This window comes from Candoia aspera, chromosome 1, assembly GCF_035149785.1.
Source record: "Candoia aspera isolate rCanAsp1 chromosome 1, rCanAsp1.hap2, whole genome shotgun sequence".
In the NCBI taxonomy this organism is placed as follows: domain Eukaryota; kingdom Metazoa; phylum Chordata; class Lepidosauria; order Squamata; family Boidae; genus Candoia; species Candoia aspera.
Window position 1 is genome coordinate 59,755,817 of NC_086153.1, and position 25,562 is coordinate 59,781,378.

The 25,562-nt window shown below is 38.6% G+C and overlaps 1 protein-coding gene across 4 annotated transcripts in view; it reads right to left on the reverse strand.

The window, feature by feature from the left end:
* Positions 1-25,562, reverse strand: part of DAAM2 (dishevelled associated activator of morphogenesis 2) — a 183,557-nt gene that overhangs the window by 91,182 nt on the left and 66,813 nt on the right. For all 4 annotated transcript variants that reach the window (XM_063304775.1, XM_063304783.1, XM_063304761.1 and 1 more), the window contains exon 3: positions 11,422-11,511. In XM_063304775.1, coding sequence (XP_063160845.1) covers positions 11,422-11,511 — 90 coding nt within the window. The remainder of the gene's footprint in view (positions 1-11,421; positions 11,512-25,562) is intronic.

Consider the following 25,562-nt stretch of genomic DNA (forward strand, 5'->3'; position numbering starts at 1 on the left):
CAATTTGAAATTTGAAACAGGACAGACCACAGGGACCAAGTTACTCAGGAGGCAGATGTGGTTGAGAAGTACTGTTTCCCATAATGCATGATTTGCACTTCCAAAGTATTGTTAGACTCTCATGGAAGTTCTGCTTTCCCAAGCTCTCTAGAGGAGAAAAGACACCCACTGGGATTAACGTCTAGATCTGTCCTTCAAGAAACAGTCAGGGAATGTGTGTGAATTCCTACTGAGTTATTCGGCAGAAGAAAGCAGGTATCATTGATAAACAGACTAATGGCTTGATGAGCTTTGAGAAATAGTTCTCTCCAGCGGAAAGAATTGGAGAGCTTGACTGATTTTGTCGGTAAGAGCATTTAAAAAAATAATAATTCTACAGCAGAGTTACCGATCTTCTGTGAAAAGATCATCAGACTATATATATTGTGTTCTCTTTTTTCAGGCTCCCTTTTATATATTTATATATGTTTCAGCAGGAGAAGAAAGGCTTAAGAAAGCCGACTGACCTTCTAGCAAACCATACTATGCCAGAAAACAGGATCTCTGATATGTTTATTTACTAGAAGGATGTATCTGACTCAGGGAAGCCCAAATTCTAAGGCACAGCAGGTCAATTTGTAGTGCAAGTTCATTTACTTTGGGGTCAGCAAGCAACACATGAATCCACTCTACTCCAAGTCTGGGCTACTTCAAACCTCTGGTCCTAACCTGTTTTTCGCAACTCCTATGAGTTACTAACCTTTTATTTATAATAGTGGAGAGGAGCATATAAGTGATTAGACCATGATTGTTGCTCTGATCCAAGTGCAAGCAAGACTGTGTGTTAAAAGAGAGCTCCTTGGTTATGCTACTAACTCTGTGATCTCACTTCACTATGACCCAGTCTCCCACACTGAACATTTTTTTATTTCTGTTAGTAAGTTGTCTTGAACTAGAAGCAGCTGGTATGTTTTATGGAAAAGAAGGGCAAAAGCATCCTTATACTTCCACCACAGTTGCTGACAATTGGCTCCACTACATTATTGTTCTTAATAAACACCTATCTATCTATCTATCTATCTACCTACCTACCTACCTACCTACCTATCTATCATTCCTCTACCGCCCATCTCATACACAATGACTCTGGGCGGCTAATCTACTATTTTGCCTATTATTTCTAGTTAATTCACCTAGGTAAAGGTAAAGGTTTCCCTTGACATTAAGTCCAGTCGTGTCTGACTCTAGGGGGCGGTGCTCATCTCCGTTTCAAAGCCGAAGAGCCGGCATTTGTCCGTAGACAGTTCTGTGGTCATGTGGCCGGCATGACTACACGGAACGCCGTTACCTGCCTGCTGAAGCGGTACCTATTAATCTACTCACATTTGCATGTTTTCGAACTGCTAGGTTGGCAGGAGCTGGGACTAGCAACGGGAGCTCACCCTGTCACACGAATTCGAACCGCCGACCTTCCCATCAGCAAGCTCAGCAGCTCAGCAGTTTAACCTGCAGCGCCACCACGTCCCTATAATTCACCTACCTACACAAAATATATTGTCACTTTAAATTTTATTTTCTCTGTGCTAAAGCAATAAATCTAGAAGCACTTTAAAAAATAACCAGATTTTAAATGGGGACAGCTAAAAAATTATTTCACTGCGCTGTGAAATTTGGAATTAACTATTTTGCATAGAACTCTAGAATATCAGCAGATTCAATTATATACTGCTGAACAACAACAACAAATAATGCGGGGACAATAAACATTCAGTTTAAGGGATCTCAGTTTAGCAGACTTCAAGTGCAACAGACAAAATCCGCTCACATCTTTCTGGCATATGCAAAATCCTGCCCACCATTTTACACATGTGTAAAATGCATAAAACCTCATCCCCATTTTTTAATGTTTGCATAAAATACATAAAATCCACATGTGTAAAATCAAATTTAATGGATATTCTGCTTTAATGGACACCCTTTCCTTCTATCTAGCATGCTTTGCCTCTATCTAGCATTGATTGCTGTAACACGCTCTACATGGGGCTGCCCTTGAAAAGCATCTGGAAGCTTCAGCTGGTACAAAATGGGATGGCATGGGCAGTTATGTGTGCCCCTAGATCAGCACATGTTATGCCTCTGCTCCATGAGCTCCATTGATTACCAGTGTGCTTCTGGTTTCAATTCAAGGTGCTGGTAATGACCTATAAAGCCCAACATAGCATGGGGCCAGATTATTTGAGGGACTGCCTCTCCCCAGTCACATGTACCCATCCCATCAGGTCCAGCAGGAAAGGCATGTTGTGGATCCCATCCATGAAGGAACGTCATCTGACAGGGCCCAGGAGGAGAGCCTTTTCTGCCGCAGCACCTTCCCTTTGGAATATTGTTCCCCCGAGGCAGATTAGCCCCAACCTTGCTGGCCTTATGGAAGGGCCTGAAGACATGGCTTTGCCATCTGGCCTGGGGATCTGGGAACATGGGTATGGAGCCTGCAAATCGGCTGTACTGCTAGGAAAACTGAGTGTGCTCTCCTGCATTTTTAAAAATGATTTGTAATGGTTTTTATTGTTTTTTTTAATGGTTTTTGTTGTTATGTTCTTGGTTATTTTGCTGTGTGTGTGTTTTAACTTTGTACATTGCTCAGAGTCATGAATGTGAGACAGGCAGCTATATAAATTTACCAAATAAATAAATAAATAAATCTGTCCATTAAATTTAGGGTTTACTGTTTTTGAATATTTTAAAAGTTAGACTATTGAGGAATGATGTTCTCCAAACAGGGCCGCAACGGTGGGGGGGGGGGGGCAAGCAGGGCATGTGCCCTGGGCACAGCGCTGGGGGGGGTGTGCCAAAATAAGTCCTGGGGAGCGCCAAAATGGGCGCACAATCCATGTTTGCCCCGGGTGACACAGACCCTAGTTGTGGGCCTGTCTCCAAATCCCCCTCTAGATCCAGCATCAAATCAGATTAGATTACCTCCAGAGTGTATTCCATCAGATGGCTACTACAAATCATTTGCCAAGTTATATTAAACGTTATTTAAACATTGTGTAATATTATAATCTGGAAATAATAATTGACTGATTATGTGCCATCAAATCAGTGTTGCCTCTTGCCAACCATACATACAGACTTTCTCCAGAATGGTCTCCTAATCTGGTTCTTCAGGTCTTCCAACAATGCACACAGAACAAGAAACAAGCTCCAAATGAAACAGCTGCATCCCTAATCTTCTGTTAGATTATTTCCTCTGACAGGAATGCTCAAAACAATGCTACTCAAAACTGACCTTAACATAAAACTCCTGGAACACAAATTTGTTTCCAGCTTGGAACACTCAAAATGGCCACTTTAAGCTCTAACACTGACTTTAATGTAGACTGCCCCTTTCTGATGTCTTCAAGATACTGGACTATTTATGAATGCAAAAGAGAGATGGGGAGATGGTGGGGTGGGCTTGTAGAGGAAAAGAACAGAGTATGAATTGCTCTATTATGAAGCTTTCCCACAAGTATGAGAGAGTAGACAGGCCAAAAATTCCTTCAGGTCACTTTTGGGTATATCAGTTTTCTCCAAAATACAGTAGTGATATATAAAATACAACCCACAGTTATCTTAATGGCACCTCAAAATTCTTCTTGTCACATTTTCAGAGCATGTGGGTTGAAAGTGTTATGCATTTTTAAACATTCTGCATATATCTGAGTACACATGCACATACAAATCTGCACATGTACAGCCCAATTCCTATATTACTTAATCATAATTCTGTTTCAAATAAATTATTCTACAAGACAGTCTAAGTATCTCTTTGATTTGCTTTTTAATTGGGTCCACCTATCAGCCAACTTGCCCAGCATTTCAGATGTGGAGAAAACTAAAATCTGGGTGTATTGTGTGAAATTTGACCACCAAGGTCATATTTTCTTAAACCCAAGCATTTTCAGAGACCTCAGACTGTGATTTAAATAAACTGTGTAATTGCAGTGTTTAAAACAAGCTTAAACTTTACAATAACTATATCGGGTGCAGACTCTTATGTAGGTTTCTGGATAAAATCCCATTTTAGGAAAGTTTAAACTATTGCAAGCTTAGACTGCATATTTAAAATTGAAAAGTTTTCTCATACTAGAGAGCAAAAAGCAGATAAGCACCCCTTCAAATACTATGCAAGAATCACATCAAGGCTAATGCATCTTACAGCAGTTGAATGCTTCAGAAAGCCAATACACCACTGTTTCTGTAACTCCAAAACACATAGCCACATGCGCACAAGCATAGACACTAATCTTTCATAAATTCATCTATATATGGGTTTCTGAGAAGTATGGCCCATTCCGGGCTTTAAAATACATAAATTTAAATTCTCGAGTATTTTGTACACACGTGGTTTCCTGTGCCAAAAACAACTGCAGCATAATACATATGTCTGTTCCATGGAAAATACAGAAATTCCTTTAGAGGTTCCTCCCTACACTTTCTCTCATAATTAGTAGAGTATTTTATGTGAGCAATCTTCATACAGTAAATAAACTTAAAGGCAAAGAGAATATTTTGGACAACTGAGTACTACCTGCGAATTATATTAGGCTCACTGGACTTCTAGTCCAGGATGATCTTGGATTCTTTTAGTAATAATATAAAACTTTATATAATAGCTTAATTTACAAATATTTCAACTACATGAATGTGGTTTATTTCAGTATCTTATTTCTTAAAAATGTGTTTATGAAATTGAGAGCAACAAGATACTGAAAATGCAACTACATCAGTTCCTTTCATCCCTGCAAGTTATATCCCACTTATTTTTATTCTTTACATATAAGGTTTATATAGTTGTCAAAGTCATATATCTTCTACTCATTCAGAGCTTGCATAATGGAGATGAGCATTCCAGGTAGACCTTCTAGCATGTGGAAGAGAAAGCTGACCTTGAATTAATCTCTCCATTTTTGTACTTCAGAATATAGAGAGAGTTTTTGTGTGTTTGTTTACATGTGGAGAAGTATTAAGCTATTTTGCAGAGTCTATTCACAGACACATGGAGTTCTCTAGTGAAGAATAGAGAAGGCAAGGAGGGAAGGAGGTTTTATAGATGACTAAGCTCGCCACTTCCTGTTGGCATCCCTGTCTGATGCCCTTTTCTTTGGAATAAACTAGCTGATGGAATCTCTGGCCACTCATTACAGCATCTGGGCTTCCACTATAAGTCAGGGCTTGCTTCAACTTGCCTGGTCCACTGTCTCACATGATGAGGTTGCATCTTGGCAATCTTGCCAAAGTAGGCTACCTCTTTAGAAACACTCCTCCCCTATGTTTATATAGTTGTACGGATGGGAGATCAACAATCACTGGAGGACAAAAATTGTCTTCTCCCTCTTGGGCTTGAGCCGGAGGAATGTGCCTGGAGGAGAGGACAGCAGGAAACAACTTGAGAGTGAACACAGAGGTAATGACTAGCTGTAGTCTGGCCAAGGAAGTTGGATGGCAGAGGAACAAGATTTCCCTCCCCTTTAAATGCCAGCTTGATTGCTGGTAAGACATCATTCATCCAGATGTTTATTTTTCAGTTAGTTGAGGTTAGAAGTGGGGAGTTTCCTTCTTCCAATTCCATTTATCAGGTTATTCCATAGTGCAGCATGCTAGTCTTGAGGGCAGGAATATGATGTAGCAATAATCTACAACAGCTCTGTTTTGCTAGTGAGATGCTGCATTCAACCATCTACCAATTTGGGGTACATGCTGCTCCCAAGACAGTATAGAACTGTATAGTTTGCCATGCTGCCTAGTAATATTCCATCCAAAGTTATCCAGAAAAATTTCAGAGGTGCCATCAGACTACCCAGGCTCCTTTTCTTAAGAGGTATCAATATTCACATAAAGTTCTCTGAGTCAGAGGTGGCTGAAGGATTTGCGTCTACCATGGCAACCACAAACCTCCTTCAATTAGTATTTGTGTGATGGAATGTGTTTCTGAGGGGGAAGGTGAGGTTATGGAGATCAAAGGTGAGGAAGGAGGGGGTGTCTTCCAGGGGGAAAAGCACACTCACGGTGTAGAAGACCTTGGGTGCCTGGCCAAGAAGGTCAGGCAGGACCTGCCTTATAGTTTCTGTAGTTTTTCCCTTAGAACCTGCTAGTTTTGCTCAATCTGGCAAAATTCTGGTTGTATGGCCGAAACAATAAAGAGTTTCTAGAGCTTCATTCCTGGCTCAGCGTAGTTTCTTTGCCTTAACCCTGACAATTTGCCTCTGTATAAGCAACAGAATATATCTTAGGTTGGGAGTAGGTAGTGGTGTTGGTGACTATGATTGGCAAATCTCTGTGTAACTCCACTGCCTTGGCAGATTTATCCTCTGTATGAACATCCGCAATTCTGAGGAACTAGTTAAAATGCCAAGCACCTGATGGATCTAAATGCTTTTCTAAATCCAGAAAGTTTTTCTGCTTCCTCTATTGCTAAAACTGTTGAAGGCCTGGCTGATGTGTGGAATATTGAAATACTGTGGTCTGGAGAGGAAATATTATTGCTGTTAATTCTCTCCTCTCTTTCACATAAGCCAGTCAAGCTCTTGGTTTAACAGGGGAGTAAGGGAAATCAATTAGAAGGTATGACAGTCAGTTTTTGGGGCAAAAATGGGGGACATCTCAGGGTGAAACAGATAAAGCACAAACCAATATGCATTTGGAACAATATTTTCTGGTGGTAGAAGCAGTGAGGAGGGCATATTTCCCAGCCTCCATTGTGCCTATGAGGAATAGACTGCTTTTAACAACTGTTTGACACCTCTTCCACCACAATACCAGTGAGTTATTCTGAACAAGTTGAAGGTTGATTGCAGGTGAAATTACAAAAAACACTGAAGAAAAATCATCTGCCCTGTCCAGCAACTGCCACTGGTTACTCCAAGCATAGGCACAGAGAACACAAAATATAAATGGCACCTTGTCTATCAGGCAGTTTACGCTGTCAGTTTGAAACAATTATTAAATTATCCTTGTAACTGTCATCTAAAATGTTCACTCCTTAGAACCGTTAAAAAAAATCACCTATAATCACACTAGGAGTCACACCAGAATGGCTGCTTCTGGTAGCAGCTGAAGGAACAGCATCATTTGAGGGGATTATACTAAGCATGCCCAAGGGAAGACAGCAACATTAATGTGGGAAGCAACTTTTTCTCAGCTGTTCCAATATTATTAATTATTAATCTGCTTGAGAGCAGCAGATTAAGCAGCCTTTAACTTGATTTAACTGAGCATCTTTTTAAAAAATCTTTCAGCTTTGAGACACTGAAGCCAACCATGTTTGGAACGTATTCTTGAAGAAGACTTCTCCAAAATACTAAGAGGAATTAGTCATGACTGTACATTTTGGACATCTGTAAGGCTTCTTTAAAAAAAAAATAAAAATAAAGGAAGAAATAAGGAAATTACAGATATTCATTGCCTTTCCCATGATTAAAAAAAGGGAAGAAATTCTTCAGGTTTAAAAAATAAACATATAATTTCAAGGGCCTGAACCTCAGTGACCTCCATTCTTAAGATAAATAAATGATCCAGCATTACATAACGGAAACTGTGAGTTAAGCTGAGAAAGTTGGAGAGAACAAGAGAAAAAGCAGAACTTTCATCCCTTCAGCTGTTCCCCAGGAAAGAGTTGACATGTCAGAGTTTTATCTAAGAATGGATATTCTCCTCTGGAATGTTAGCAGTTTAATGGAATTCTGAGGAGTTCAAATCATTTCCCCCTTGATGTCATCACATACGGAGTGAAAAATTGATGAAAACCTTCTTATAAAAATATGGGACATCTTCTATCTATTTGTAAAGGAGGTCAGGAGAGTAGTGCTTCTGTTTCTGAGAAATGGTGAGATGCAATTTCAGCATAATAATTACATTTCATAAAATGACTTGAAAATTACGAATGAGACACAAGGAGTTTTGAGTTTTAGGGTATCTGAATTCTGGTACAAACAAAATCATACCAAATAACAGATTTAGTTCTAACAACTAAATAACCTGCTTATTTTTCCAATAACCCCCCATCCAGGTTTTCCCTTCTGCCCTAGATCTTCAGTTTTCAAAAACTTAAGAGTCTTATTCCTTCTTTTTTTCTTTTTGTGATCTTCCTTTTTCAGACAGAAGAAAGACTTCTACATCTTTAACAGATTTCACCCTTTTCCTTCCCTAGCCTTATGCCAAGGGAAGCACAGTTGAGAAAGTTCTTTGTTCTGTATCTACTCCTCCCCAGCTAATGAATGGGTCAGAAGCTAGGAGCATATATGTCTTCTTACTTCTACAAAATGGTAATGTAGTGTTCACATAACAAGTATTCTATTTATAATGTGATGCAAGGCATCTTAAGAGTCTTTTTCAAAAAGTGATCACCATCTCCAGCATCAGCATGCTGCTCAAAAGCAGGGGCCCAGACACCTCTGCAAAGGATGAGACATCATGACATACTGTTCCTACTGGAACAGTGAAAACCCACAAAACTGAATGGCCATTAAGGTGAAAGAATGACTGCGCCCCTAGGTACACTGAGTGGCAGTCAAATGGAAATAGATTCTAATGCAATTCATTTATCTGCTGTCTGCTTTTTACCCGGACTAAACAATGGCTTCCTTGGTTCTAATATTTTTATTTGGAGGCAAGCTCATCCATCCAGTCAGATTTTCTGGGTTTAGTAACTATTCAGTGGTTTTGTCAAGTATTTGTGAGAGCAGCAGAGAGAGACATTAAGTGGCACTACTGCAAGCCAGAGGAGATACCAGAATAAAATCAGTGATAAGGTGATTTTTCTAAAGATACAACCAAGTCTGCATATACAGAATTAGGAAATACTCAGCAACTACAGAAGAGAGGACATAGAGGAGGATAGGCTGATTTGCTGTTTCCAAAACCCATGAGTGAACATCTTTATAGGTCTCCAAATGAAAGGAACACCAGAGACATTTTTTTCTAAATCAATGAATTTTATGAAAGTTCAAAGGCTCTTAAAAATTAAAAACTTCTATCATCCACCATATCATAGGTTTGCAGTAACACATTTGGCAGGGTTGGTAACAATAAATATTGGAATTCATAACTCTGAATGCAATAGAATGTCACAGAATAGTAGCAGCCAATATTTTATACAGTCTTGGAATGCAGACTACAGAAAAGCTACTTGCACAAAAGATTGATCCCTTGATAAATAGACTGCGAATAGAGAACTCGAATGCATTGCCAAAGTCAATGAGAGATTCCGCTTAAGTACTTTTTAAAGTAACAAAGTTTAAAACCAAATAATGAAGACAACATCCTAATTTATTGGATATTCACATTTTGCACAACACTATGCAAGCATAATGGGAAACATGGCTCCTCTCACTAAGGGCACACAATCCAAAACAGAAACTGAATTAAAAATCTCCAGCCACCCTCCCCCCCACACTCATGCTGAGAGAACAGATGACGTGACCTTCTTTGGTGCATTTTGTCTTTAAATGAGACCAGATGACAATGCAGTGAAGGTTTTCCTTTGGAAGTCTCCCTGGGAAAGGTATTTTAAAAAGAAATGTTGAAGAGAGGGAACACTGGGTTTTAAGTTACTCCTTACAGAAACAGTAGCATAACTATTTGCTAATACCTGAAGCACAGGATCAACAAAGTTCCTGACCCTTCTTCAAATCTCAGCAATGTTACCAATCTTAGCAAGGCAGAGAAAGGCAACATTTTGCTGGTATTTCAGTCTGAAGACTCATAAGTAATGGAAGGCTGTCAGAGATCCAAAGTTATCAGGCTCACTAATCTACCTCAGAGAAATGTTGGGCCCAAAAGACAAGCTGCAATACTGGGATGTTCCCATCCATCCATACAGTATACTTGTTTGTTCTCTTTCTTCAGAGGAAGGAAGAAAATATATTGAAAAAGAAGACAATTCAATCCCATCAGCCAGTGCCTAGCTTGTTAGGACCTATGCTCTGATGAGATATGGGCCACTGCAAAGCAGTCAGATTGAGGTCTGCTCAAAATTAAGGCCAGTTGATAGGGTCAACAGCTTCCAGTGGGTCAGATATTTTCTGTAGTCTCCTGTTTCAGACTGAAACTAATGAGAGTGAGCAAGCTTACATATTCCCCCATGGGAAGGGTAGAACTCCTTTCATATTAAAATAGCATGTTGAGAATAAATCAGGGCAGAATCCTTTGTGCAGGAGTGTCATATCTTGAAATTGGATATTATTCACACATTACTTTTTACATTAAGACCCCTGACTGCAAGGCTTCCTAGCACATGGATTCAAGATATCATGATTCTTAGCTATGTGAATGCTGAGTCTGTCTACCAAATTCAATATTAACTGGGGGGGGGGGGTCTGTTATATACTGTATATAAATATGTTTATGTATTAATTATATTGTGCTTGCAATACAGCTTCTTCAAGCACTAGCAGCAGTACCTGACCAGCCCCAAATGGTGTATGCTTCACCAGCTTTAACACAGTCACATAATGGTTGTATCTTACAGTTGAAAATCAACACAGAGCAACTTAAAACCATGACATCCAGGCTATGTTGCAGTAAGAGGCTTTGAGTACCAGAAAGCTCATTTGTTCCAATCTCCTACTTGCAAGGTATCCTTTCATCACAGGACTGTCAGGCTTTACCCCACAGGCAAGAAAGAACTACTTAGGCAAGCTCACAAGAATTCCAAGAACTATAGATAAGCAATCATTCCTGAAGAAAATGGGAACCTATAGCCAAGAATTTCAGCAATTTTTTCTGATTCAAGAACAAGACCATTGTACAGAAACAATGTTCAAACTTTCTTGTATTTCCCTTTCCTCCCCACTGTAGATAAGAGACTATATGATCCTCTCCTTTAGGTGGGTTGGACTGTCTGCATCTGCCCTTGGTTCTTATAATTGTCAGATTTGCTATCAAGTTTATTTTTTCACAGACTGTATGGGAACTAACTTTCACAAGGAAATATAGTCCCAAAAACCTAGAAAACGTCACATTGGCAAACGTGCTTGGCTAGGAGTTAAGCAACACCATTGCCTTGCAAAAGTGGAACAGGTGAAAGCAAGGATGAGACCTTGTACCTATGAGCTGTTTCACAAATGTCTAGTAACAGCAGGAATAATATAACTGAAGGAATCTGCTAGAGCATTGCTGGGCAATGTGAATATCTTGTGAGAAATATTAGTTAGAACTAAATCTGCCCCTAAGATCATTTAAGAAGTAAGTGGTGGATTGATCTTCCCAGCATCTAAAGTCCCTCTGAGCATACAGGAAGGAAAGATAACTATGTGTAGGTAAATATGCCTCAATATAAACAGCAATTGCATTAAGTATAGAAAACTGAAAAACATCAAAGGAAAAAACACTTTGTCATACAGTTCAAGCCACACTTTATATACAATATTTATCACATAATTTGATTACAGGACTGATTACCTTCTTTTTGCTGCAATAGATCTGCCATTTCTTCTCTGGTGGGAGTGCAAACATCGCCTCTCTATTCTTATCTGTGAGATCCAATTCATCCTGGAGATGGCAAGTAAAAAAACAACGTGTGAACAGCCAATTTTTTTCAGAACCTTTTTGTGACCACCTTTGTGACCTCAGTTAAGTATCTGGAGTTTTTTAATTTTTTCAAATAATTGCTCTTGTAAAATATCCTCTATTATATTTCAGTGAACTAAATGAAATGTCCATTGTCATCTTCAACACAGAGACTTTCTTCCCATACATATGACACGCACAATCAATTTTCTTCCCTTCATCTAAGGAAGAAGAAAAAAAAACCTTGCAGGCTCCTATTCGAAGCCCTGCCAGAAAACTCTTAAATTACCTTGTTAATTAGATCTTGGCACAGTTCACTTTTGTAAAGAGGTAAGTCTCTCATGACAGCCTCTATGTGAATGTTCTCCCCACATTTTTAAAATTTCAAATATGCATTTGGCCCAAAAAGTTTGCCTTCCCCAGTATATATTCATATACAGAAACATAGACTGGCAGTTTCAGAGTCTATTAGGGTCTAGGATTTAGATGCCCATTTTGCTTGGTCAGTTAACAAGTAGTGAAAATTAAAATTTAATAACTGCACAGAACTACCTCTCTCTAGAACCAGCTTTAATCAGTGTTTCCAACAGAAGAGAATAACTGAACTGTGGAGTCCTTGGTGCTCTCTGAGCTTGATTGTTTGCTTACAAATGTTTCATTACCCAACTAGGTAACATCATCAGTGCCAATCAGTGCGGGATTTGCTCCCTGTTTATATACAGTAGCTTGCCTTGCCAGTTTTGGTGGGGGGTGTGGTTTCCTCCTTGGTAGTTCCTTGATTAGGGGATTGTTTTCTGCTTGATTGTTTGCCTGGTGTTAATCCCTGCTTATCTGGGTGTGGGCTGCTGGAGAGGATGGGTTTACATTTCCCAGACTCCTCCAATAATATTCTCCGAAACATTGAAATACTGTAGGCGAATTATATGCCAGATTTTTTTTTTACATACCATCTGTTAACTGCTATACTGTATCATGTAGAAATAGAAAGCTGTACTATATAACAGGGAATGTTTATTACTGAAAAAAAAACCCTCCTTAATTGTCCCCCTTTTTTAAATTTCATATAAAACATCTTAGTTTCTCTGTTTTTGGAAGGGAAAAATTAAATAAGAGGAACTCTTTAAACTGAGAAGGAAGCCAAAATTAAAGTGACTTCTGAGGTATTGAAGTCAGCTTTATCCCAAACTTGGGACAATGCTTCTTTAAGACTTGGAACACTTTTTGGAGTCAATAACTTGTGAAAACAATGAACTAAAATTGCATATTGAGCTTGGTAGCAGCTGTTGACAGATTTAAAGGCCCACAGAGAATTCAGCTACAGAAAGGTAAAAAAAGAAAGACAAACTGTTACAAGGCTAGGTCATTGCCAACAGCCCAAGATAGGAGAAGCCAGGGGACTCCAGGGTGATGATGGTGGTGGAGGTGGCAGCAAAGATATTTCAGATATATATACATATACTGTATGTGCAGGAAGTCTGCAAGCCATGTGGAAATGTTTAGTGTGAGTTTCCAAACAAGAGGGCAGCCAAGCAAGGCAAGGCATTTTATCTTCGCAATACAAAATTAGAAATGCTTGGGCCAGGAGTACATTCTTGGAGAGATGGAAGAGAGAAAGAAGTTGCACATCACAACTTCAAGATGAAGAACCTGCAAGAGGTCAAGTGGGAGAAAGGAATACAGGGTCACTTGTATTTGTGGTGTTGGGAAGACTAAATCTGGCAAAAGTCCTGCATGGATCCACAAGCACAAGCTGGGCTGCCTCAGCAAAATTCTTTACCAAGGCACCACTGCTTGAGGGAAGTAACAAACTGAGAACGTGTTTACTTGGCAATGATCAGTTAAGTGGATTATATTCCCACATCACAAAAACATCTAAGAAACTGTGCATGGCAATGTCAATAGGAATTCAGCTAAGGAACATCAGGTGTAAGTTGAGAACTTTCAGAACTGCCCAGCCTTTAGTAAGAGATGGGGGGGAGAGGGGTTGTAAGTGATTAGCCCACAAACTACCAGTCCAACCATTCTCATTCTGCAGCTTCCAAGATAATTCTGTTGATGAGTCATACAAGTTCATTCTGCTAAAGGAAAATAATATTTGGTCTTAATTTAATGGTTTATATAGAACTTGCCTAATAAATCATGCCTAAGCAAGGAAATAAATGAGGTAGACAAACTGGAGAGGAAAGAAAAATGAGTCCACCATTCTTCATCATTTTTGGGAAATGAGAAAATCTTAAGAGAGATGGTTACTAATGGCCTCAATATTTAAGATTTAATGTTTAACTGATGCTGCCATTGTAGTTATCACCAAGGCTGCTGTTGCCTCAGCAAATGGCAGTGAGTACCTGACTGGTCTTGCCTGGGCTTAGAAGCTAAGCAGGGTCAGGCTTAGTAAGGACTTGGATGGGAGGATTCCAGGAAATACCAGGGCTGCAGGTGGTCCAGGAAATAAAAATGTATGCCAGAATAAGGGAACAGCAAACCTTTTCTGTACCACTGCTACAAAAGCTGCATGGATGTGTCCATAAAGTCTCTAGGATTGAACCTGAAGAATACTTTATTCATCCCTCCATCATATTTAAATAGCCACCCATCTCACAAAATGTATTGTTACATTTGGTTATGTATGGTTTGAATCTGTATTTTGCTAATTTGTAAGCTAGTTTAGTAGCACATCCTGAAAGGCAACATATACTTTTGAAAAATAATAATAGAGCTGAGAATAAATAGGAAAATAACCAGAGGTATAAGCAACAGGGACACCAGTTTGTCTTTCACATTGGAGAAAACATAGAGTCACATTAAAAGGTGAAGCATTCCCACAACTAATATATAAAGATAAATGATATTTTGCATTTGTCTGAATTTTATAAGGTAGTTCTTCAATCAAAACATGATTGCAACATTGCATCTATTAAGGGAAAATCTACATAGAAATTGAATATCAAATATTAATATATGATATACATTAATATGCTATACACTGTATTAGCAATGATTGCTTGCAACAATGTGCACATTAGGAGAAATGCACATAAAATGGCCTATGAATCACCTTGCAGAAATAGGACAGAACAGCTTTTAAGATTAGGAAAGAATACAGACCAAGGGAAGTTGAAATTGAACAATTTATCCATCCTCATTTGTGCTCCACGCTGTTTATTTAAGACACAATCCTATACTTATGATCTATCAACTGAAAGCCATCAACACATATCATCAGTCTATAAACTGCACACCGGATAGCTATAATTCAGATGAAAGCACCAAGCTGTGTAAACTCTCTTTTTTCGGTTCTCTGTTGTGCTTGTAAGAGAAAAGCCTCGACAGGAAATTATGAAGGGGAGAGGGCACTTTGCAGAGACCAACTGAGTAATGCAGCAGACACAGTAACTTAAGTCCACTGCTAACCTTGAAGCCTAACCATGGCTCCAAAGACAAACACACAACATCATTCTTCACTCTAACAACTGCTGTGGCAATTTTCCAATCATATGTTAATTCTTCTTGAGTAGAAGATTGAATCCAGAGGAATCAGCTGCTTGACTCTCAAAAAAGTACTTCAAGATGTAAAAGCTGATATAATGTTGATTAAAAAAACATTTGCTAAGCTGACCTCAGGGAGAAGATTAAATAAAGGTCCTCCAGTTAATGTTCCTAACATTCTATCTCATTTTCAATTACCTTATTCCACTGTGTGTTATTTACTGAGAAGGACATGGCTGGTGGAAAAAATGTTTCCAATCCAGATTTTGAAATTAGATTGGCAAGATAGCCTGGATTCAAAATGGCTGAAAAACTTATGAGAATCAAAGCAGGAGTATCAGCAGGCCAGAAACATAAAAAGGTATTTGAGTTTCTTAAAAACTTTCCTCCCCTATGAAAAATGTTTCTATTTTTGTACCTTAATCTCAGGATTCTTTCCAATTTTTTCAGGGTTGTGTGTGTGTGTGAGTGCTCCTTCATGGTTGCAAATTGCCAGAGGATGCTATTATGTTTTGCTATGGTTTTCTTCTCTACCCTACAGCTTCCCTGGTTGCACTTACTATTCGGTCTGAGATTAGACTGACTGACTGACTGGAGTTTCTCTTGACTTCTTCTTTTGGATTTTACTCAAGAGTAAGAGGTTAGGGAGGCCACAGACTACTAGAGAGAAGCTGAATTAGCACTGAATTACTTGACTAGGCTATGAATCAATTATAAAGCAGTAATATAACATTACTCAATAAGCCCCTTCCCCTTACATTCAAAGTGTAAAAAGAAGGAGACTAGTAGATTTGAAAAACGGATTGCTTGACAAACCTGAAATGAGATAACCATGCAGAGTTTAAGAAGTACGACACTGATAAATCACATGTTGTCCTTTGCCTTCTGCTTCAGATCTCTTGAATGTAGCCATGGATGGCCTAGAAGCAACTTATTTCACCATTTTCTAATGAGAGACAATTCTGTCATGAGCTTCAAGGAAATCATCTAACATGCTTTTCTAAATATCCTAGATAGGGCATAGCAAGGTCTCTTCCAAGCTTGACAAGGCCTGGCATTTACTAAAGCTTCTGCATTGTCACTATGTACACTTAGCAAAAGACACTAAAGACATTCAGGAATGGTAAAAGTATGTTCAGAACCGTAATTCTCATCTTGACTGAATTATCGTAGCTCACAGGTGGTAGCACTGGGCTAAGCACTGGGTCAGCCTTGTTCAGTACTTCCCACAAATACCAAGGCAATAGACTAGACTGGGAAATCAAACAAAGATCCTGGAAGAAGATAAAGGTAAACAACTTCCATATTGTTCCCAAGAAACTATATGGGTAGTCTATGAAGTCCTCAGGAATCAAGCTTAACTCAAAGGAGACTTTACATTTTTTAATGATGGTAACTTGTATGGTGTATGTACTTATAAGGTGTAGCAGTTAAGGCATCAGGCTAGAAACCAGGAGACTCTGAGTTCTACGCCTGCCTTAGGCCCAAAGCCAGCTGGGTGACCTTGGGCCAGACACACACTCTCAGCCCATTTCTGAAAAACCTTGCCAAGAAAACTTCATGGACTTGTCCAGGCAGTAGCCAGGAGTCAACACTGACTCGAAGACATGCACACACATGGACACCCCTTGTATGAGGTTCCAAAAATTCACATGGGAGAATAAATTCAACTAAAATTTATTTTATTTAAAAGGGAAGAGTTAATTACTTGGCTGTTGACTGTTACTATATCACTACTAACCAAGATACTGTTTCAGAACCAGTTATTTTCATCTGCTACTCCATGTAATGTTCAGTCAACAGGCTTGTGTGGCTGGGGTAAGGCATCTTAAAGCTATAGCATTCAATGCCACAAAAAGCATAAGTACAAAACAACTTGCTCTTTGAAAATATTCATTTCAAAATGCAAGTCACTTTAAAAGGAATAGCAACTATAGAGTTCTGAGTCTGGGATTTATGCAACAGTTTCTAATCAGCCTCTAATCAGAGCTTTTCCTTTTCTATAGAAAGAAGAAATAAAATCCAACATGGATTATGCTCAGAACAGTGTAATCCCTGTTGCTTAAAAGGATGGTGCTATGCCCTTTGCTCAAATCTTAACACACCCAATATTCTAATTTTAGCCACATTTTTGTGATTTTTGGCTTCCCCCTCCTCCAGATCAACAGCTGTTTTCAAAACCCTGAAAACTCAAGGGCTAAGAGCTTGGAGAAACTGCTTCTCATATAAACAGTTTCTATTTCACTTTGGGAACAGTAACCCATATTGTATTTATGAGTTATGTGGATTCCTGCTTGTTCCTAGGTTTTATATTTATAGGTACTTTTGACAAAGCTCCAGCTATAAGATGTTGCTTACAGGACCGGTTATTGTACTTTTAATGAATGGTTTTTATAATAGCATGGTCATTTTCTGGAGCCATTTTCTGGTTCCTGTACCAAAATTCAAATTTTTATATTCTGTTTGAGACTAAGCTGGTTTCAGCTCGCAAATTTCTCTAGTTTTGCTCAAAATGTCCAAACTTCTACTCAAAATACAATGTTGCTGTCCTTCAGTCTGAGTAGTAAACCATCTAGCCAAAGTTTCTCAATTTCAGGGAGACTCTACTGAATTATGTAGATCAAAACTACAATTCTCCTCTTCATTCTTTCTTCCAAATAATTCTGACATGGCAAATACAAGCTTTCACTATGTGAGAAAATATACACAATCTCCACCCAACATGAGATTTTCTCACAGCAAAGAAGAACATACATATTGGATCACAATTCTGGAAACTAGCTAAAATTGAGTTGTTCCAGAGGGCCTACAGTAATAAATGACACCTAGGTTGGATTATTGCTGTACAGATTTACCATCAAGTTTTATTATATTTAAATGAAATCATGGTAGCTGCTGCCTGCAACTTGTACTTGTTTCTGTGGCAATGGAAAATTATTCCTGATTGCCTTCCCTTGGCACTCTTTTAGGTACATAAACAATAATATGTTTTCCCCAGCCATCTTTTCTCCAAGTTGAACATCTGAATTTCTTCAGCTTGATGTCATAATGCATGTCCTCAAGTCCCTGTATTATCTTTGTCACCTTCCTCTGATCTTACCCTAATCTGTCAATACCTTTTTGGAAATGAGATGCCCAGATTCATACACTGGTGTGATATCATCTGTGCAGAGTAGAGGGGATAAGGACTCCACAGATCTGCTCAGCTTGATGTTCATACTCAAGTCCTTCTCTGATATAGTGCTTTCAGGAATCCCACATCTTGTACCTATGCCCTATAGTTTCTCTCGCTAAATGTAATACCTTATATTTCTCCCTGCTGGAGGACTTCTTGTTCCTCTCCGCCCAATCTTTCAACTTGTCCAGATTATACTGCAACCATGTTCTGTAATTCTGGATGTTGGCCTGACCTAATTTTGTGTCATTGGCAAATATGATAAGCAGCCCATCAATCCTATTACCCAGGTTATTAATAAAAATATTGAATAATACCAGTCTGAGAGATTTCTGAGAGACCCCACTGGCTAATGCTGTTCAATTTGAGGTAGATACATCAATGCTCTGAATGCAGTTAGCCAGCCAGTTGCAGACCCACCTTAATGTTGTGCCATCTAAATCATACTTCAACAACTTGTCAATGAGAATGTCATTTGGAACCCTGCCAGAAGCTTTGCTAAAAGGGTAGATTATATCCACAGGGTTCTCCTTGTTCACTAAAATAGTTATCTTGTCAAAGAACGAGACAACATGATCTATTTTTGACAGAGTCATCCTGACTCTTAGCAATAATGGCACTGTCCTCAAGATGCCTACAAATGGCCTTTGTTATAAGAACATAAGCAGTGTCCTGCTGGACTGCCTTGGCTCATCTAGTCCAGCAGTACATACTCACAGTGGCCAACCAACTGCACAAGGAGGCCTACTCGTCTACCAGCAGGTGGCCTTCACAGTCACACTACCATCAAGTCTAATAGCCATTGATCCCCATGACTTTCATGAATTGGTCATGGGGTCCAAACCCTTTTTTGAAGCCAGCACCACATCTTGTGGTAGCAAATTCCAATGTTTGATTATGTATAGCATAAAAAATACTTGCTTTCATCTGTTCTGATTCTTCCAGGATTCAATTTGATTGGCTGACCTCTGGTTCTAGTATTTTGGGAAGGGGAAAATAGCTTTTCCTTGTTTACTTTATCCACACCATGCATAATTTTGCACACCTGCTCTAGATCCACTATATTCCTTTTGAGCTGCAGCGACCAGAACTGCACACAATTTCCCAGATGTGGTTGCACCATTGATCTATAAGGGCATTATAATATTGGCGTATCTATTTTCTTATTATCGCTAACAAACTGTTGCCTTTTTTATAGTGGATGCACTGTGTTGACACCTTCACTGAACTGTTTACCAAGGTCTCTTTCCTTATCAGACACTACTAGCTCTGATCTCATTAGTCTGTATGAGTAGTTAGGATTTTTGGCACCTTTAGGATTTTTGAAATACTTTACATTTTATCTACTCTAACATCTTTCCAGGAACCAATGCTAGCTTACTAGTATCCTCTTTCTCTCCTTTCTTGAAGAGGGGGACCATATTTATTCTTCTCCAGTCCTCTGGCATCTCCCCAGTCCTTTATGACTCCTTCAAGAAAATGACATAGGTCCAGAGCTCTTCCACCAGTTCTTTTAGTATTCTAGATTGTATTTCAACAGGGCCTAGGGACTTGAAGGCATTCAAATTAGCAAAAAGACCCTTTACCACATTCTTACTGACCTACACTGTTCCCTGTTGTATTTGTTCCCAGTCGGTGCTACTTAATTCACTATTTCCTTTGGATGCAAAGACAGAGGCAAAATAGGAATTGAGTTCCTCCGCTTTCTCTTGGTCATCTGTTAAGATCTCACTATGTGGACGAAGGAGCAAAGCTACCATTTTTGTCTTCCTGTTGCTGTTAACATATCTGAATAAACACTTCTTGCTGGATTTTGCCTGTCTTGCTAGTCTTAGCTCATTTTCGGCCTTTGCCTTCCTGACCTTATTCCTATGTTTCTGAGCTGAAACTGTACAGACTTCTTTCACCATTAGCCCTTCCTTCTACTTCCAATAAGAATCTGTCCTTAGTCCCAGCTCCTTCACAAGCTGCCTATTCAACCATGTTGGCTCCTTTAGATGTCTCCTAGTTTTCTTTCTCACTACACTAGTGAGACTACACTATCCTTAATTCCCTTTCAAGATACCTCAGCTGGCTACAACAACTTTGTCCTTTGGGTTTTCTCCCCATAGCATCTTTCATACTATTTTTCTAAGAAGATTATTTACTAGTTAATTTTGATGGAGTGCTAGTATCTGATGCATATACAGTGGCTCTGGTCAGAGTTCAAATAATTTCCACAGTCCACAGAAGCATGGCAAAAAGCCAGTATGAGGTAACTGAAACCCCATAGTTCTCACCACAATATGAAACTACTACATGAGCCAAGTCTAAGATATGAGCAATGTCAGTGTTAGGGACACAACTATTGTTATTTTATACATAAAATCTTCTAGATATTACACTGGCAAAATTATTATTGTGCTTAATTATCATTCCTGGTGTTACTGTGTGGTGGCTCAGTTGGGGCTACAGCTGGTCTATTTAGAATGCCAACGGTAGATTTTCTCCTATTCCTCCCCATACAGATTAGCTTTTTCACAGAAGCCACTGCAGAAGCAAGAGATTTTAGGTAAAGTTAGGTACATCCATAAAGGGAAGAAGAACCCAACAGTAAGGAACACCACTAGCTACCTGATACAATGGTCAAGTATGCAGAGAATTAACATGTCCTAAAGGCTTTTCCCCCACTTTATTTATACAGTTTTCTCTACTCCACCTTCATTGCAAACAAAGGTTGGCATCCCCTTTATACAGATGCTATCCCTCTATGTACTTTATAATGAAATAAGAACACTTTTTTCTTCTATGAGTAAACTATAGGAAATATAAAGATTGTGCCACAAGAACCTGTTACTTGAATATATTTATTCAGAAGACTTATTTACCATATTGTTTTACCACCAGCTGCCAAATATGGGCCTGATGGGAATGCTCTGATAGGAGTTTTTCTTTCTTTTCTGATGTCTTAAATGTTTTTCTGTCTTTAAGCCCCCTATCATTTCTCAGTCGTACATTCTCAATCAGACTAGCTGGCTTCATACTTCAGACTTGGCCACAGTATGATCCACTTGGTTTTGATTTATTGTGATATGTAAACCCAGTCACTGCAGTTATAAACCATGGCTTATGGTTGGTGGTTTAGCTTCATGTACAGATCAACCCACTGAGTTTTTTTTATAAACTCTTGTTAAAACAAACAATGGCTTAATTCAATGTCACTACATCTGACTGAGTTAATTAATTACCACCCAGCTCCCAAGAAGTTTACAATTATAAAGTTAAGAACACATATCAGTGAGAAAGCCCAAAGCAATGAAGAGTTCTATACTTAAATAACAACCTGCATAAAAACAGCAGCCTAAAACAGTCACCATAAAATCTCATGTAACAGAGCTAAAAATAAAACTTTTTAGTTGTTTTTATGCATTGTTAGCTGCCCAGAGTTGCTATGGAGAGAAGGCCGGCCTTACAAATCAAATAAATAAATAAATAAGCAAACAAACTAACTGACTCCCAACACTTATTTAAACAAAACTGTTTTCACAAGTTCTGAATGGTAATAAGCAGAATGCCAGGTGTACCTCCAGAGACAAGATGCTTGACAACATGGAGGCCAATTCAGAAAGGGAATATGTAGGGACAGGATCATATTACTAGGTATGTTCGTGGCCTTGAGTTATATACTGTATAAAAAGCGGTGGGATAAAAATCTAATAATCTAATAATAATAAGTATTCTCTCTCTACATATTCTCATGGGCTGGGCAGATTCTACTTGGAGGAGATGGTCTCTGGTGCTAAGCCATGTAGGGCTTTATAGATTCAAACCAGCACTTCAAATTAGAAACTATTGGCAACAAATTGAGTGACAGGAGAATTTAAAAAATATTTTTATTTATTTTATTTTTATTTTTCAAACTTCTATTTTAAAATATTTTAAAAATATTCTAAAATACATATTTTAAAGTGGACCCACGGAAGTAACACTACAGGTGTTGAACATCTCGTAGACAAACAGAATTCCAATTTCAAAGGATTATCAGACAGTTAACCCCAAATGCTTGGTTCTGGGATTCCATTTGTTCTCCAGCATGAGAACAGAAAGTAGCATTATGTAAAACTAACTACTAACAAACTTCTATATAGGACAGCAGACATTCGACCTATCATAAAGACAGATCATGTCAAGTCTGACCTGAATTTTTCAACACTTTCTAAATATGCCTCTCCCAACATCCAGCTCCACCACAACTAGAGTAAAGTCATACCTTGAACAAGTCATCTGCCCTGTAATTTATAGGCAGCCTTGGAGTTAATGAATACAGACTAAAGTAAGGTCTTACATCTTTAGCCTGCAAGGAAGAACAGAAACGGGGGAATACAATACAAAAGAAAATTATCAACATTGCACTCTGATCCTTAAGATCCAATTCAGTTTAACTGTTAAAGTGTTAACAAGTGACTTGAGTAAGACCACATGGCAAGCGAACTATACCATTCAGCAGATGCATCTTTGAATTTGTAACAAACTCAGAAGAGTTTTATGCTTCTATGCCAGCTTCATCTGCAATAAATGGACTGGAGGATTTATTTTGTGACAAGGAATATAGCATCTTTGAGTAGTGGATTCTACTACTCAGTTTGGCTCTAACATGCCATATAACATGCCTTCTATGTTACATTTTCAGCCTTTGAAACTGATTGAGATCCCTGAAACATTTATTGGTACCATAGTATTTGTTGCTGTCATAATCCAGAGGAAGACAAAATATAGACTATTCTATTCAGGGAAGAACTTTCAATATCTTCTTCCATGTAACTCCTACCATGGAATGCACCATCATCTTTGCGCCCAGAAGATAAGCTCTGAGAAGGGGAAGAGTTTGTCACCATAAACTTTCAGAAGGTAATGGATAGAGGAACAGAATTCTTAACGAAAAGGATAAAGTGTTGTATTAGCCCAGGTCAGATTTTAGCTGTCCTTAACTGCAGTTAGAATTGGGCATAAATGGCCTTTTCAACTTTTCTGCCAAATTTCTAGGCAAATAAATTGCCTGATTTTTTTCCCCAGATGAAGCAGAAACTCTCCAAACACTGGGGGGGAGGGGGGGAGAAATTCTCCAACTATTCCAAACACTCAACAGGAACAAGACTTTTTTTTTTACAGTGTCTTCCTTTTAGATTTCATTAACCCACAGAAAGCAAGGGGAGATCAAAGTCCATTGAAGATACGGTTGCATAATGAATGACAGGCTATTCCTGTCCACTTGCAAATAAAAAAATCTATGTAGAACATGATGGTTGCATTAAAGCCTTCTGGAATAATGCAAGACAAGGGAGTAACTCAGGTACAGAAATCTTCACCATGGTTTATTAAACAAGCATTCATTAAGCAAGACAAGAAACATTCCTGGACTGAGAAACTATGGCTTAAGAAAATTACAGTCAAAGCGCTAAAAAACAACACATGAAGGAAAGAGGAAAGAGGGGAAATATGTGGGAATATTGTACATTTGCAACGCAACACATATTTGAACTGTTAGTAGTCTGCCTATGAAAACTACACTTAAGTCCCTACACCATAGCTGGATTTTATTTTTCATATTTCTCCCCTCCTAATGGTCTTAAGAAGGAGCCGTCAATCTCTTTGAATTTGGGAGAGTTACAGATTTTACTTCACCAAACTTCTGGGCAGTAGGTCCCATTCATCACAGCAGCTTGACTAGGAAACTTATTCCCCACACCACAAGAAGCTGGCAGAAGAGACACTTGCAAGTTGAAAGGCTAGGCTGCACATTACTAAAGAAGTAAAAAAAAGCACGTACTGTACAGTTATTACTTTTGAAATGTGGATTATCCTAGAAGCATCTTGGAAGGCTATACAATTCCACACTCTGCAAGAAATATCCACAAACATAATGAGGATTCTAACCATCCCAATTTCTGATAACCCTTCTTGTAGCTGGCTCTAAATATGAGAGACAGCACCATTTCAGCTTGTTAGGTACAGCCACCTTTGTCCCAGGAAATATTTCCTGGTCAGTTGCTGTCATGTCAAACTCATCACATATGTGAAATAGGATTTTTTTTAACCAACACTGAGATAAATCTAGACAGCACTTAATTTAGATCCTTCCAAACTCTTCTCAGTCCTTTCTAACTTTACCACTTAAAAACAGTGTTGTCAGCAAAAGTGGCTTCTTCACTGCTCATCTCTCACTCCTACTCATATATGAATAGATTTAGAAAGCAACTTCCTCTTGCAATCATTGAAGTAACCTACAATTTACATCCTTCCATTGCAGGGGTTGGCAAATGGGTGGCCTCCATTGGCTTTTAGAACTCCAAATCCCATCAGCTCTTGTCAGCATGGCAAATGGAAAGAAGTTGTAATCTAAGACATCTGATGGGCAGGAGGTGGCCTGGTCCTTTGCAACCCTTCCAGTTTTTCACTATCTGCTTCTTAATGTTTAATCACTAATTAATCTCTCCCCAGTTATGTAATTGCTAACTTTTTCAGAAAGCTTTGTTTGGGTGGAAAACCTTCTGTAGGCCAAGTAGACACCATATGCATCCTGAAGCAAGTGGTTTTCAAAAATATATTTTTCCTCACAAATTCATATTATGGTCCTTCAAATATTGTTGAAGTTGGTGGTCATCTTTAACATCTTATGGTTGTTGTCTATAGCTCTGAGTTAGACCAGGGGTTTTCAAACTTTTTCCAGATGCAGAACATGCTTAAAAAGGGGATTTCATTTGATAATGTTAAATACAAAAGTACAGAAGTTTAAGTGTATTTGTACTCATTTCATCATCACCACACTTTTCTTAATGGAGTTTCTTAGAAGTCTCTCTCTGTATACTACCAGATAGATGGGCAGTTTTCTAAGTTTGGGAACAAAGAGAAAATTTACTTTTTTCCTGGCTTAATCTTTTCCTTAATAGTATTATTGTTATTATTTCATATATTCCAAGGCTGATGTTTGGCAACGAATACACATTAGAAGACTAAGCCATGGTGAATTCTAGCTTGGAGGCAATTTTAGTGCTGGCTATAAATGCAACGTTCTTGCCAGCAACACACCCACCCTTCTGTTCCAACTTCCTTTTCTCTTCTTTTTTTCTGCACTAATCACCTGCTTTTTTTGGAGGTAATCCTGTGAGGTTTTCATCTCTCTTGAAACATCTTTCATGCTTCAAATATTCAAGCAGAGAGTATTATCAGGGGTCAGTCTGGCTGTAGGTATGGACGAATAGTTAGAAAGGAGTTGGAACATTTATTTATTTATCTGAGCACAAGCAGAGTTTCCTTTTTCCTATGAACGAAGGAAATTTCTAACTAGTTTTACTAAGAAAACCAGTATCTCCTTTCTCCATATGAAATAATTTCC